The sequence below is a fragment of the Myotis yumanensis genome, unplaced genomic scaffold (genome assembly GCF_028538775.1).
Source record: "Myotis yumanensis isolate MYYU_CA2020_CCGP unplaced genomic scaffold, mMyoYum1.0.hap1 SCAF_1, whole genome shotgun sequence".
Classification (NCBI taxonomy): domain Eukaryota; kingdom Metazoa; phylum Chordata; class Mammalia; order Chiroptera; family Vespertilionidae; genus Myotis; species Myotis yumanensis.
In genome coordinates, this window is record NW_027223752.1 from 197,685,112 (window position 1) to 197,697,558 (window position 12,447).

The 12,447-nt window shown below is 41.0% G+C and overlaps 1 protein-coding gene across 1 annotated transcript in view; it reads left to right on the plus strand.

Annotated features, from left to right (window-relative positions):
- The window catches only part of LOC138994649 (transmembrane protease serine 11F-like), a 73,013-nt gene extending 60,911 nt beyond the window's left edge, over window positions 1-12,102 (plus strand). The window contains exons 7-10 of the mRNA XM_070394698.1: window positions 415-616; window positions 4,702-4,961; window positions 6,855-6,997; window positions 11,944-12,102. Of these exons, the coding sequence (XP_070250799.1) occupies window positions 415-616; window positions 4,702-4,961; window positions 6,855-6,997; window positions 11,944-12,102 (764 nt within the window). The remainder of the gene's footprint in view (window positions 1-414; window positions 617-4,701; window positions 4,962-6,854; window positions 6,998-11,943) is intronic.
- Window positions 12,103-12,447: the final 345 nt, after the last annotated feature.

Below are 12,447 nucleotides of genomic sequence, written 5' to 3' on the forward strand. Positions count from 1 at the left end.
AGGATGGTCTTAGGCGACCCCTGTGAAAGGGTCATTCAACTGCTAAAGGGGTCGCGACCCACAGGTTGAGAACCGCTGGGTTAATAAAATTACTTATATTGTATTTTTGATGCTCAATAAATTATCTACCTATTTATTTATCTATACTAGTATATGCTTTACATAGAGAGACAGAAGTTGACCCTGGATTGGATGCCTTGAAATATTAGTAAATATTTCTTTTGAACCTCAGTAAGATCAGTAGAACCCCTACCAAGAACCTCAGAGACTGAGTGCTAGGAATGGGTTAGAGTGGCAGGTGCAATGGCTTGTCTAAGCATCAGCACCCAATGCAAGTCAGGATATGTCTCCCACCCCTCCCCCCCACCCCCTCCCGCTTTCATGAAAACTAGCTAATGTATATTTCTGTGACAGGCTGTGGAATAAGGATGACATCTTCAAACATGCCATTACCAGCATACACTTCTACAGAAAGGATTGTCCAAGGAAGGGAAACAGCTATGGAAGGGGAATGGCCGTGGCAGGCCAGCCTCCAGCTCAAAGGGGCAGGCCATCAGTGTGGAGCCAGCCTCATCAGTAACACGTGGCTGCTCACAGCTGCTCACTGCTTCCGCAAGTAAGTTCCCAGGACTGTTGTGAGTCTCCTTTACTTAGTTACCAGATGTCATCAATGGATTCAGTACTTGGGAAGAGTCTAATCTCACCAGTTTATCTTCTGCTCCATTATGGATGGACCCTCCTCTGTCCCCTAAAATGCATGATGCTTGCTCTATGCCTTGATTATGTTCATCTCTCCCTGCTCTAAATAATTATGCTGTTTGGTTTATATCACTCTTGTGGTTCTCACCATGTATTTTCCTGTATTATCGTGACATTAGTATTATCTTTTCTACTATATCATAAATTATTTTAGTGTAAAGATCGGTTATTATACATGTAACTAGAGGCCCGATGCACAAAAATTTGTGCACTTGGGCGGGGGTGGGGGGGTCCTTCAGCCCGGCCTGTGCCCTCTCGCAGTCTGGGACCCCTCGGGGAATGACCACTTGCTGGCTTAGGCCTGCTCCCAGGGGGATTGGGCCTAAGCTGGCAGTCAGACATACCTCTGGCAGCCCGGGAGACCTCTGGAGATTTCTACTTGCCAGCGGGGAGTAGGCCTAAGCTGCAGTCGGATATCCTTAGTGCTGCTGAGGAAGCGGGAGAGGCTCCCACCACCACCGCTGTACTGGCAGCCGTCAGCCTGGCTTGTGGTTGAGCAGAGTTCCCTCTGTGGGAGCGCACCGACCACCATGGGGAAGCTCCTGCATTGAGCGTCTGCCTCCTGGTGGTCAGTGTGTGTCATAGTGACCAGTCATTCCCAGTCATTCTACTGTTAGGGTCAATTTGCATATTACCCTTTTATTATATAAGATAGAGGCCTGGTACATGGGTGGGGGCCAGCTGGTTTGCCCTGAAGGGTGTCCCGGATCAGGGTGGGGGTCCTGCTGGGGTGCCTAGCCAGTCTGAGTGAGGGGCTGATGGGTGTTTGCAGGCTGGCCAAGCCCCCCAGTGGGAACCCTGACCCCATTAGGGTGTGGCCAGCCTAGCTGAGGGGCTGATGGCTGTTTGCAGGCTGGCCACAGCCCCCAGCCATCAAAGCTCCCAGTGGAGGCTGGCTGGAAGCAGGTATCTGGGATTTATTTATCTTCTATAATTGAAACTTTGTTGCCTTGAGTGGAGGCCACAGCTGGCCAGGGCAGGTGGGAAGCTTGGCTTCCTCCATCGCCGGGGCAACCAAGCCTCCTGCTTGCTCCAGCTCTGTGGCTACCGGCCACCATGTTGGTTGGGTTAATTTGCATATAGTCGCTCTGATTGGCTGTTGGGCGTGGCTTGGGCGTAGCGGAGGTGTGGTCAATTTACATGTTTCTCTTTTTTTTAGATTAGATAAAATTAAGCTTTTTCATATAAGCAAAGAGAAAATTCAGCCACTTCTGTGTGTTTTTTTTTTCCAATTAATCCTTCTATCCCACTCTCACTTTATAAATAAGACAAAAATGAAAGGTGTCACTCTTGAAGCTTCCCTTCCAACTGCATCACCTAAGAACTCCTGTGAGTTGTGTGGACCACAGGTGTATGGATGATGGGAGAGTCCTACCACCCTGTCTCTCTGCCTTCCCAGTATGGAAGACTGGTCATATAGGGCCCAACAGGAGCAGTCTGCTTGACCTTTCACAGCTGTAGCTCTTAAAGCTCAGCTATATCAGTTCATGTAACAGATATCCACAGGCCCACTATTGCCCCAGGTGACCAAGGACACACCTTCTTTCCTCCCTGAATTTTCACCAACAGGGAACAGAAAGTTTTTCCTTTTAAACTCTCAAAAAATAAGAGCTCTGAATGAAGCTCTGGCCAGTGGCACTATTCACACATCCTTTCAAGAAAACTATCTTTGGTGAATCTAGGAGGCTTTTGACCATCCTTCAAAGTACCTACACCTTTTTTTAAAAATGGGGTAGATATGTAATAGGAATGACCTAATGAACTTAAGGTGAATGTCTGTCACTATCTCATGAGAGAAGAGAAAAGGGACTCATTTATATTTACAAAATAACTAGCATCATGTCTTAGGTGAACTTGAGTGTCACTCATTTTTTAAGGCTCTCTGATTTTTTGTTCACATAGTGCTCCAATCTTTATACTTATTTTGAGGAATATAATTTATTTTTGTTTATAATTGATCTCTATAATTTATGTAAATTGAAAATAAATCCAGATGTCAATTTATTGATTTTTAATGAAGAATATAAGCTATTGTGTTTCAGCAGGTCCAGTGTAATTGCTGTATGCTAAAAGACCCAACTGGGAATTGGCCATTAAGTTTGGTAAAATAGAAATAACTAGTGAGCACTGGATTCAGTGAGTTTAGATGCCACTTTCAAGAAATTTTTAAATAAATGGAAACAGAAATTTGACAAGTGACAATAGGTATAGATTCATAGGAAGGATTTCCTAAAATACGAATGATGGTGTTTTATTCTGGTAATAATCTAAAAGAGTTAGGAAATGTAATGATCCTGAAAATGGTTCAATTTGGGGAGTGATAATAATTTCATGTAATTGCACAATGACATATACTGTTGTGAAGGAAAAACACAGGGTTCCTCATCCCAAGTGTTTTTAAATTTTATGTTTTTCCCCCTATAGAGACAGTGTATTATTTAAAAATCATATTTAAGACAAATGTCAGTACTTTGATGCCTATAAAAAAGAAACTCAGTCTTTTTGAAATAGTGTGGGTAGGGGAAAAGGTTTTGATAGGATGGCATGAGACTTGGACTCTCTCTCTCTCTCTCTCTCTCTGGCACTAAGCAGCTGGCTGTGTCCCTCCCCGGCTAAGCCAGTTAACTTGAGTCTCAGTGTCCTTATCCACAGCGTGTTGAACAGGGCCTATTACAAGAGTCTTCTTTTCTGGTTGACAGGGCATGAAGAGATGGGTACTTTTTTTTTTAATCTACTCAATTAGTTTACAAGCTCCTTGAGACTGAAATCACGTATGTCTTGTATCTCCCAGAATTCTACTTTTTAAATAATTCTTCATCCCTAAGATTTCGGCTTTGAATAAACACTTCCTTTAAAGTATAAATAAGTAAACCAGCTGAGAGAGGAGCCCTCTGCGTCTCCCAGTCCCCACCCTTGGGCTCTGCCTGCTTATCCCTGGGGCAGTGCCTCGTACTTTGAAAACCACTAATCTTTCAGGTTTTCATTACACTGACACATTTATGATTCACCAACACAGTAATCCCACATGAACAAGGAAATCCCCTTTTGAATTCTCCTCTGTGTAATTTCCTTCTACATAATTTTCCTCTACAAAGAGAATTTCAAATTTCTATATATTTCTAGTCATTCTTGATGGGGATAATTAGCAAAAGAGGGAACTGAGTTTTGGGGAAGAATGGGAGGTTAAAGAGATGGCAGTACTACATAGAAGTTGCTTGTGATGTAACTTTGGGGGAGAGAAAAGCATCTATGTGAAGAGAGAACCTCAAAAGTAGTAAGAGGGACTGGCCAGGCCAGATCAGAGGGTGGTGAGAGCTCTCACAACATGACGTTGAGTCAGGGCTGCTTAGTCCTTAAATATCCAGACAGGGTCTGGGCGTAGGTGGAAAAACAATCCTGGATACATGCAAGAGTTTGTATACACAAGAGACAAATTACACTTTGTTTCAAGGATAACAGCAAGACCCAGTAAACAAGAGCAGAATGTGAGTCATAAGAATGGATGGGGTGTCTGAGACAGAGGGAAGACGCCTCTGAGCACGTATAATATCCAAAATAAATCAAAATTAATATGCATACATTTCATTGAAATTACAGAAGACTGAGAACCTAATGAATTTTTAATAAACAAAAAAAATGTAAAGATTGGAAATTAATTCTATGGTACCTATTACTATTAATGAAGCATGGATATTCCATTTAGTTGCTGTGCTCTTTTAATTTTAGAGGATGTAAAACATTTTAAGGGCTTTCATACTCTCACTTACACCATCAGCTTGTTTACCCTCCTTTTTCAATAAGGCTTTCAATTGCAAATTCTCTTACTTTAGGGATTTTTCAGGAGCATAATCCCAATAGTTGGGAAGAAATACAGTCTCAATCTTTTAAAAAATATATATATAATATTAAGTGTCATAAATTTTGTCCTTCAATGTTTTACAGAAATAAAGACCCACGTCAATGGATTGCTACTTTTGGTACAACTATTAATCCACCAGCAGTGGAACGAAATGTGGGGAAAATCATCCTTCATGAAAATTACCGTAGGGAAACAAATGAAAATGACATTGCCCTGGCTCAGCTTACCACCCGAGTTGAGTTTTCAAATGTAGTCCAGAGAGTTTGCCTCCCAGATTCATCTATAAAGTTGCCACCTAAAACAAGTGTTTTTGTCACAGGGTTTGGATCCATTGTAGACGACGGTGAGTAGTTCAAAATAATTTACCCGTACAAGTATGTCTTAAACTCTAAACAAGATGGCTTAGGGAATCCTCTTTAGATTTTTCCTAAAAATAATGCTGATGCTTCTAATGTACATGATCCCAAGGAGATCAGGGCGACTGTGGGTTAAAAAGCAAAAGGAATCAGGTTCCTATCCTTGAGTTCACAATTAATTGAAGCAGTGGTAAGAAAGGGGAGAAGCTAATATGGAAGGAAAGAACAGTGTTTTAGGTGCTATGAAATGAGACAAACTTGGGAGTAAATGATTCTAAATTGTATATTTCACATATGTAAGCACTGCTGGTTAGCATATACTTCACACCACAATCTTATGATACTTTGTCTTATTTTTCTTTTTTTTTTGGTCTAAATTCTTCCTTGTGCTAATGAGGATTTATGGTATTAATAAATATGAAAGTGTTTTGTGAATTTTCATTTTGGTTAATTAATAGAATCTGCATTTTTTTTCCTGTGTCCCACTTCTTAGGAGGTTTAAAAAATATAAATTCTAAAATTTTATAAACTGGAGATCAGAACTAGGTACTAGTTCATTCCACTTTAAAGAGAGAGAGTAATTATGCCAGGCTAGCGTGGCTAGGTGATTTAGTGTTGACCTATGAACTAGGAGGCCGCAGTTCAATTCCCGGTCAGGTTCAGGGCACATGTACAGGGTTGCAGGTTGAATCACTGGTTGGAGGGCATGTGGGAAGCAGCCAATCAATGATTCTCTCTCATCATTGATGTTTCTATCTCTCTCTCCCTCTCCCTTCCTCTCTGAAATCAATAAAAATATATTTTAAAAATATAGATTAATTAAATATTTTAAAGTGGGAAATAAGAAATGTTTAAGGTTATATCAAGGATATCCTGAAGAAACTAGGAGACAAACGTGAATATATCTCAACTGGGCTTTTATTTGTTTATTTTTTTGACAGAAGTTGATTATGCGTAAGATTTCCCAAATGCAGTACGAACCTCCAACTTGACTTTGTGAAAGGTTATTCTCCTCTTGCTAGCTCAGGGCTACTCACCCACAGCTTCACTCAGGAGTCCTGAGCTATTTCCTTTCCCTTCCTGTGCTCAATTGTGCAGTATTCTCTCCTGCTACCTCCTGGCCCTGCTGTGCTGGCATCTGATTGCTAGCATGTACCGGACATCTGTTCTGTTTCCCACCCTTCAGGATGCCCCTAAATAACACACTATGGCAGAGAGTAGGGCAAAGGGCTCTGTACAGCTCATATCCTGGTCTCCACTTGAAAGCTTTTGGAAAATCCGTCAACTTCCATGAGTCTTAAATTCTTTATATTGAAAAGTGTTTCATTTGGACAAGATCAGTGTGATGGACCCTCTCCTCATGAAAATATATATATATATATATATACACACACACACACACATATATATATAATTGCATATAGTTGTAAGGGTGCCAATAGCTTATGCACTGTTAGGATATAATATTGGATTGCATATGTTTATGGTTCTTTGAATGTAGACATTTATAAAACAAAATAAAATTAGTCAACAATTAATGTTAATAAAATAATATTGTGCTTTTGCTCCTAGGAAAATACAATTTATATGTCTTCCATGTCTTTCAGCCGTGGGCAAACTATGGCCCGCGGGCCGGATCCGGCCCATTTGAAATGAATAAAACTAAAAAAAAAAAAAGACCGTACCCTTTTATGTAATGATGTTTACTTTGAATTTATATTAGTTCACACAAACACTCCATCCATGCTTTTGTTCCGGCCCTCCGGTCCAGTTTAAGAACCCATTGTGGCCCTCGAGTCAAAAAGTTTGCCCACCCCTGTCTTAGATACAACTGTATTTAAGAGCGTGTTTTTTTGTTTGTTTATTTGTTTGTGCAATAGGACCTACACAAAATAAACTTCGGCAAGCCAGGGTGGAAACCATAAGCAGTGATGTGTGTAACAGAAAGGATGTGTATGATGGTCTGATCACTTCAGGAATGTTATGTGCTGGATTCATGGAAGGAAAAGTAGACGCATGTAAGGTAAGTACAAAGTCAGGTCAAAACATTGAAAGAAAATTTTCTATTAGCTATTTCTAAATTTGGCATATATTTCACTTGAGATTTAAAAAAAAAAGCATTTATTTCACTAAGGACTCAGTTTATTTAATAATCATAATAACAAACATTATGATATTGAATGTTTACTGTGTGCCAACCAAAATACTTAGCACTTTTTATACATTATTTTATTTAATATAAAATTTAACCAGTGCTATAATTATATTATAAACTAGAGGCTTGGTGCACAAAATTCCTGCAGGGGGAGGGGAGCCCCTCAGCCCAGCCTGCACCCTCTTGCAATCCAGGACTGCTGACTCCTAACCGCTTGCCTGCCTACCTACCTGATTGCCCCTAACCACTCTGCCTGCCTGCCTGATCGTCCCTAACTGCTCACCAGCCTGACTGCCTGATCACCCCTAACCACTCCGCCTGTCTGCCTGATTGCCCCTAACCTCCTCTGCCTCGGCCCCTGCCACGGAGGCTTCATCTGGAAGGACGTCTGGAAGGTCGTTCAGCTGTCTGGTCTAATTAGCATATTATGCTTTTATTATTATAGATTAGGAAATTGAAGTTTGTTGCTTCTATTTCTGGTTCACACAATTTTTTCTGGTTATGTTCTTAAACAAAATTAAAAACAAAAAGACACAGAAACTTCTCCTCTGAAGACCACGTTATTCAGCTCTGTCATCATCTCTCATCTATCTTGTTTCATCCCCCACCTCTGAGTCTTCTTTGTCTCATTCTTTAATGATTTTGACTCCTGAAACAGGTTTCCTGTCCACCCCAAGCCTTGCAGTATTAACACTGATCCATTTGAATGCTGGACTCTTAGTTCCTAGATCTCCTAATTTCCAGTGAGCTTCACCCTTTTCCAGCCACATCTTGAATCTTGTCACCAAAAACTGTTCCATCTACATAAAAACAAATTCTCAAAATCTTCCTATTTAGCACCTCTCCCCAATCCCTTCTGCCTGTTTTTCAACTATTCCTGTCCCCTTGGCCACAACTCTCTGTGTTACACCCCAACCTACCAACCCTTATCTGCAAACACACACAACCTACACATATGTTCTTTGTGTACCTTCTCTGTTTTATATTTATCTTTAGCTTCTATCATCATTCAATACACAATATATTATATTTAGCTGGTTTATTATCTGTCTCTTCCACTAAACTAGAATATAAGCTCCATGAAGGCACAGAATTTCGGGGGGGGGGGGGGGTGCTATTTTTTTAAAAAAATATTTTTTTATTGATTTCAGAAAGAAAGAAAGAGGGAGAGCTATATAGAAACATCAATGATGAGAGAGAATCATTGATTGGCTGGCTCCTGCATGCCCCACATTGGGGATCGAGCCTGCAACCTGGGCATGTGCCCTGACCGAGAATCAAACTGTGACTGCCTGGTTCATAGGTCAACGCTCAATCCCTGAGCCAAGCTGGCCAGGATAGGGAGTCTATGTTGTTTACTGCTCTATTATCAACACCTAAAACAGTGCCTGGCATAAATATGTGTTAGTTGAGCAAAATATTTCATTTCTTCAACTTTATAGAGACCTATAGACCATTGCTTCTCTATCTCATAGTCAATAAATTCTTTAATTTCTTTCATCATCCATTTGTCCAGCTTAGACTTTATTTTCTCTCATTTTTATTTTTATTGTTTTATTTTATATGTATCATTTTTTTAAAGCAATTTTGCTAATACCCCAAGCTCACTCATTGCTCTGTTTCCAGTGTTTCTGTCTGACAAAGTCCCAAACCTGGAAGAACTCAACTATTCAATCTCTTTCTCTTTGCCTTAAAGTGGGAGGTCAAATGTTCCTGGAAAAAATATAACAACACATTAGTTCCACTAAAGGTTCTAGATTTAAAAAAAACAAAACAAAAAAACTTACAATTTTACTGTTTATTCCTTTTTCCAAATCTCCTTTCTCTGAATTCTCTCAACAGTTTCCACATTTTTCAGCTTCTGTTTTTATTTTCTACTAGAGGCCCAGTGCACGAATTCGTGCTCGGGTGGGGTCCCTCGGCCTGGCTGGTGATTGGGGGCCGAGTGGGGTGGGCCATCTGGGGGGAAGGACCGCAGGAGGTTGGCCGACCATGGGAGGTTGGCTGTGGGAGTGCACTGTCCATCAGGGGACAGCTCCTGCATTGAGCATCTTCCCCCTGGTGGTTAGTGCGAATCATAGCTACTAGCCAGTCGAAATGGTCGCTTAGGCTTTTATCTATCTATCTATCTATCTATCTATCTCTATATCTATAGATATAGATATAGATATCTATCTATCTATCTATCTATCTCTATCTCTATATCTATATAGAGATAGAGATAGATAGATAGATAGATAGATAGATAGATAGATAGATAGATATACACAAGAGGCCTGGTGCACAAATTTGTGCACCAGTGGGGTCCCTCGACCTGGCCTGCAGGAAGGGGTTGAAACCGACTCTCCAACATCCCCCAAGGGGTCGAGAATTGCGAGAGCGCACAGGCAAGGCTGAGGGACCCCACTGGTGCACAATCAGGGCCAAAGAGGGATGTGCGAGGTTGGTCAGCTGGGGAAGGACTGTGGGAGGGCTCCAGGGTGTGTCCGGCTCATCTCGCTCAGTCCAAATTGGCCAGACCCCAGCAGCAAGCTAACCTACTGGTTGGAGTGTCTGCCTCCTGGTGGTCAGTGCACGTCATAGCGACTGGTTGACTAGTCGACTGTCTACCCCCGGTGGTCAGTGTATGTCATAGTGAGCGGTTGAGTGGCCTTAGCATATCATTAGCATATTATGCTTTGATTGGTTGAACAGCCGACCGGACAACTGGACACTTAACATATTAGGCTTTTATTATATAGGACTAGGGGCCTAGTGCACGAATTCGTGCACCTTGAAAAGAACTGTGGGCCACTAGGCTGCGGTGGGCACAGGGGCGGGTCTTGGCCCATCCTCTGCGTCCCCGTCTGGCCCCTCCTGCCATGGTCCCCTGGCTCCTGTCTGTCTGCAGCCCTGCTCCCGCCGCCACTGCTCCCATGTGCTGACAGCACCAGCCCCATTTGCACCTGCTGAGGGTGCAGAGTGATTGGGGCCAGTGCTGGGCGCTGGCAGCAGGTGCGAGCAGGGCCAGTGCTGGCAGCAGGTGCGAGCACTTGGTGGGACTGCGGCACACGAGAGCAAAGAATTTTCAGTAACTTCCAGAGGCTCACCCTGATGACAGCAACTGGCGCCCTGCCTTGGTCTGGTGCCCCCACTCACCTGCTCCACCATCCCACCATGGCTGATGCCCGCCATGTTCTACACGTGCCCCCTGGTGGTCAGCACACATCATAGCGACCGGTTGTTCGGTTGTTCTGCCGTTTGGTCTATTTGCATATTAGGGTTTTATATATATAGATAGATCCCTTTATTCTGAACTGATGATTTTGTTTCCCAATTTTCAAAGAAAATAATAATCCTAAGAGGGGACTTTTTCCATCTTCCTGGCACCAGACATACAGACCTACCTTCATCTGGACCCATTTTATCCACCTTCAGTTTAGGCCACAACAGAGGAGCTACCTCTTCTCTAAGGCTGATTACTTCTCTGCTCAGACTTCTCTTCTTATTGGCATTTTGAAAAAGTTTTCAGTAGCTATTATGTCCTCTCACTCCTTTCATAGTCCACATTTCTTTTGTAACCAGATCCTTCCCCATTCAGTTCTCTCAAGTTAGGAAAAAAACAAACAACTCTTTCTTGGCCCATAATGTACCCTGTCTTCCCTTTACCATCAAATATTTGGGAAACTGTCTATATGCATTGTCTAATTTCTCAAACCATTTCTATATGGTTTCTGTTCTATCACTTCATGAAAAAATAGCTCTTCTTGAGATTTTAAATGATGCACCAAACACCTCCAACAAATGATTTTTAGTCTTTTTTTCTCTTAAACCTCTCAACAGCATTTAACAATGCTAACAAATCCCTCTTTCCTGACATATTGTCTTCCTTTGACTTGTAATGATTTTAATCCTACATCTCTGTCTGCTCCTTCTCTGTATCTTTTTCAGGATCATTCTCTTAATCCCAGACATTAATTGGTCTATTTTATACCTGTTCCTCTTTTTACCCTATACTTTCTCTGTGGAAGATCTATTTATCTTTCCACCATAGCTTCATTATCATCTTTTTACTTTTAGGTTCCCAACTTTCCCTTTGATCTCCAGACTTATATATTTCCTCAACCTCCACTTTTATCCCCAGACTTACACAAGGGTGGGCAAAAAAGTAGGTTTATAGTTATGAGTACATGAAAGAGTTTATTCTTGTATTATTATTTATTATATTATTTATTTCTATTATTTGTCTTCTTATTCTTATTGTTATTATTCATATCCTTACTTATTATTTATCTTTTAGGTAATGATGGCTGGTAATTTAACCAATGACCAATGAAAGTGGATACTTAAATAATACCTACTTTTGCCCAACCCTGTAGATTCTACTCCACATAGATATTTCAAAGGCATCTCATTTAAAATGTTGCACCTGATTCTGCTCTTATTCCCCTCTCCATCTGATCTTTTCCTATGATTTGTACTTCTATGAATGGCATTCCCTTTCATTCTGTTAAACAAGCCATTCCAACTTTCCTTATCCTTTATCTATGCACAAATACTAACCTTTTATTAAATATTTTATGCACATGCTTACTAAACCATGCATAAAATATCTAATCAAACTAGCAAAAAAAAAAAAATCCAAGGATGCTGAATCAGAAATAATGTATCCACTCCATATGAATGTTAGTCTTTCTAGAAAACAATGTACTTGAAATTTTAGCATTTTCTTTGTACCAATTTCTTTTTTTTTCTGTGTGGAAAAGAGATGATTGCAATGACCTTCCTACTCAATTAGAGTTAACAATTTTAAATATGTTTTTGTTTTTCTCCAGGGTGATTCTGGTGGACCTCTCGTTTATGATAATCATGACATCTGGTACCTTATTGGTATAGTAAGTTGGGGACAATCATGTGCTCTTCCCAAAAAACCTGGGGTCTACACAAAAGTGACTCAGTATCGAAACTGGATTGCCTCAAAGACTGGTATCTAGTGTGAATTGTCCGTGAATTATATCCATGGCACACCAAACTGAAACTCCTGCATATTGTATATTATTTATATTCATGTGGTTTGGATCAGTGCTTTTGCTGGAGGTCTCAGACCAATCCTTTGTGATTGAACTCTCTACTCTAAGGGAAGAAGACACAGCAAATGACAGGTAGCACTGACTCCTTGCTCACAAGGGAAACTGTGTTACTTATTAACAAGATGAATACTTTTAAATGGTTTTCCTCAATGGAAGATGAGGACCATCATTTTCCACTGGATATGAAGAGCTGCCAGGGCTGCCAAAATCTTACTTCATATAATACCTGGAGCAGGTGGGATTCTTCTA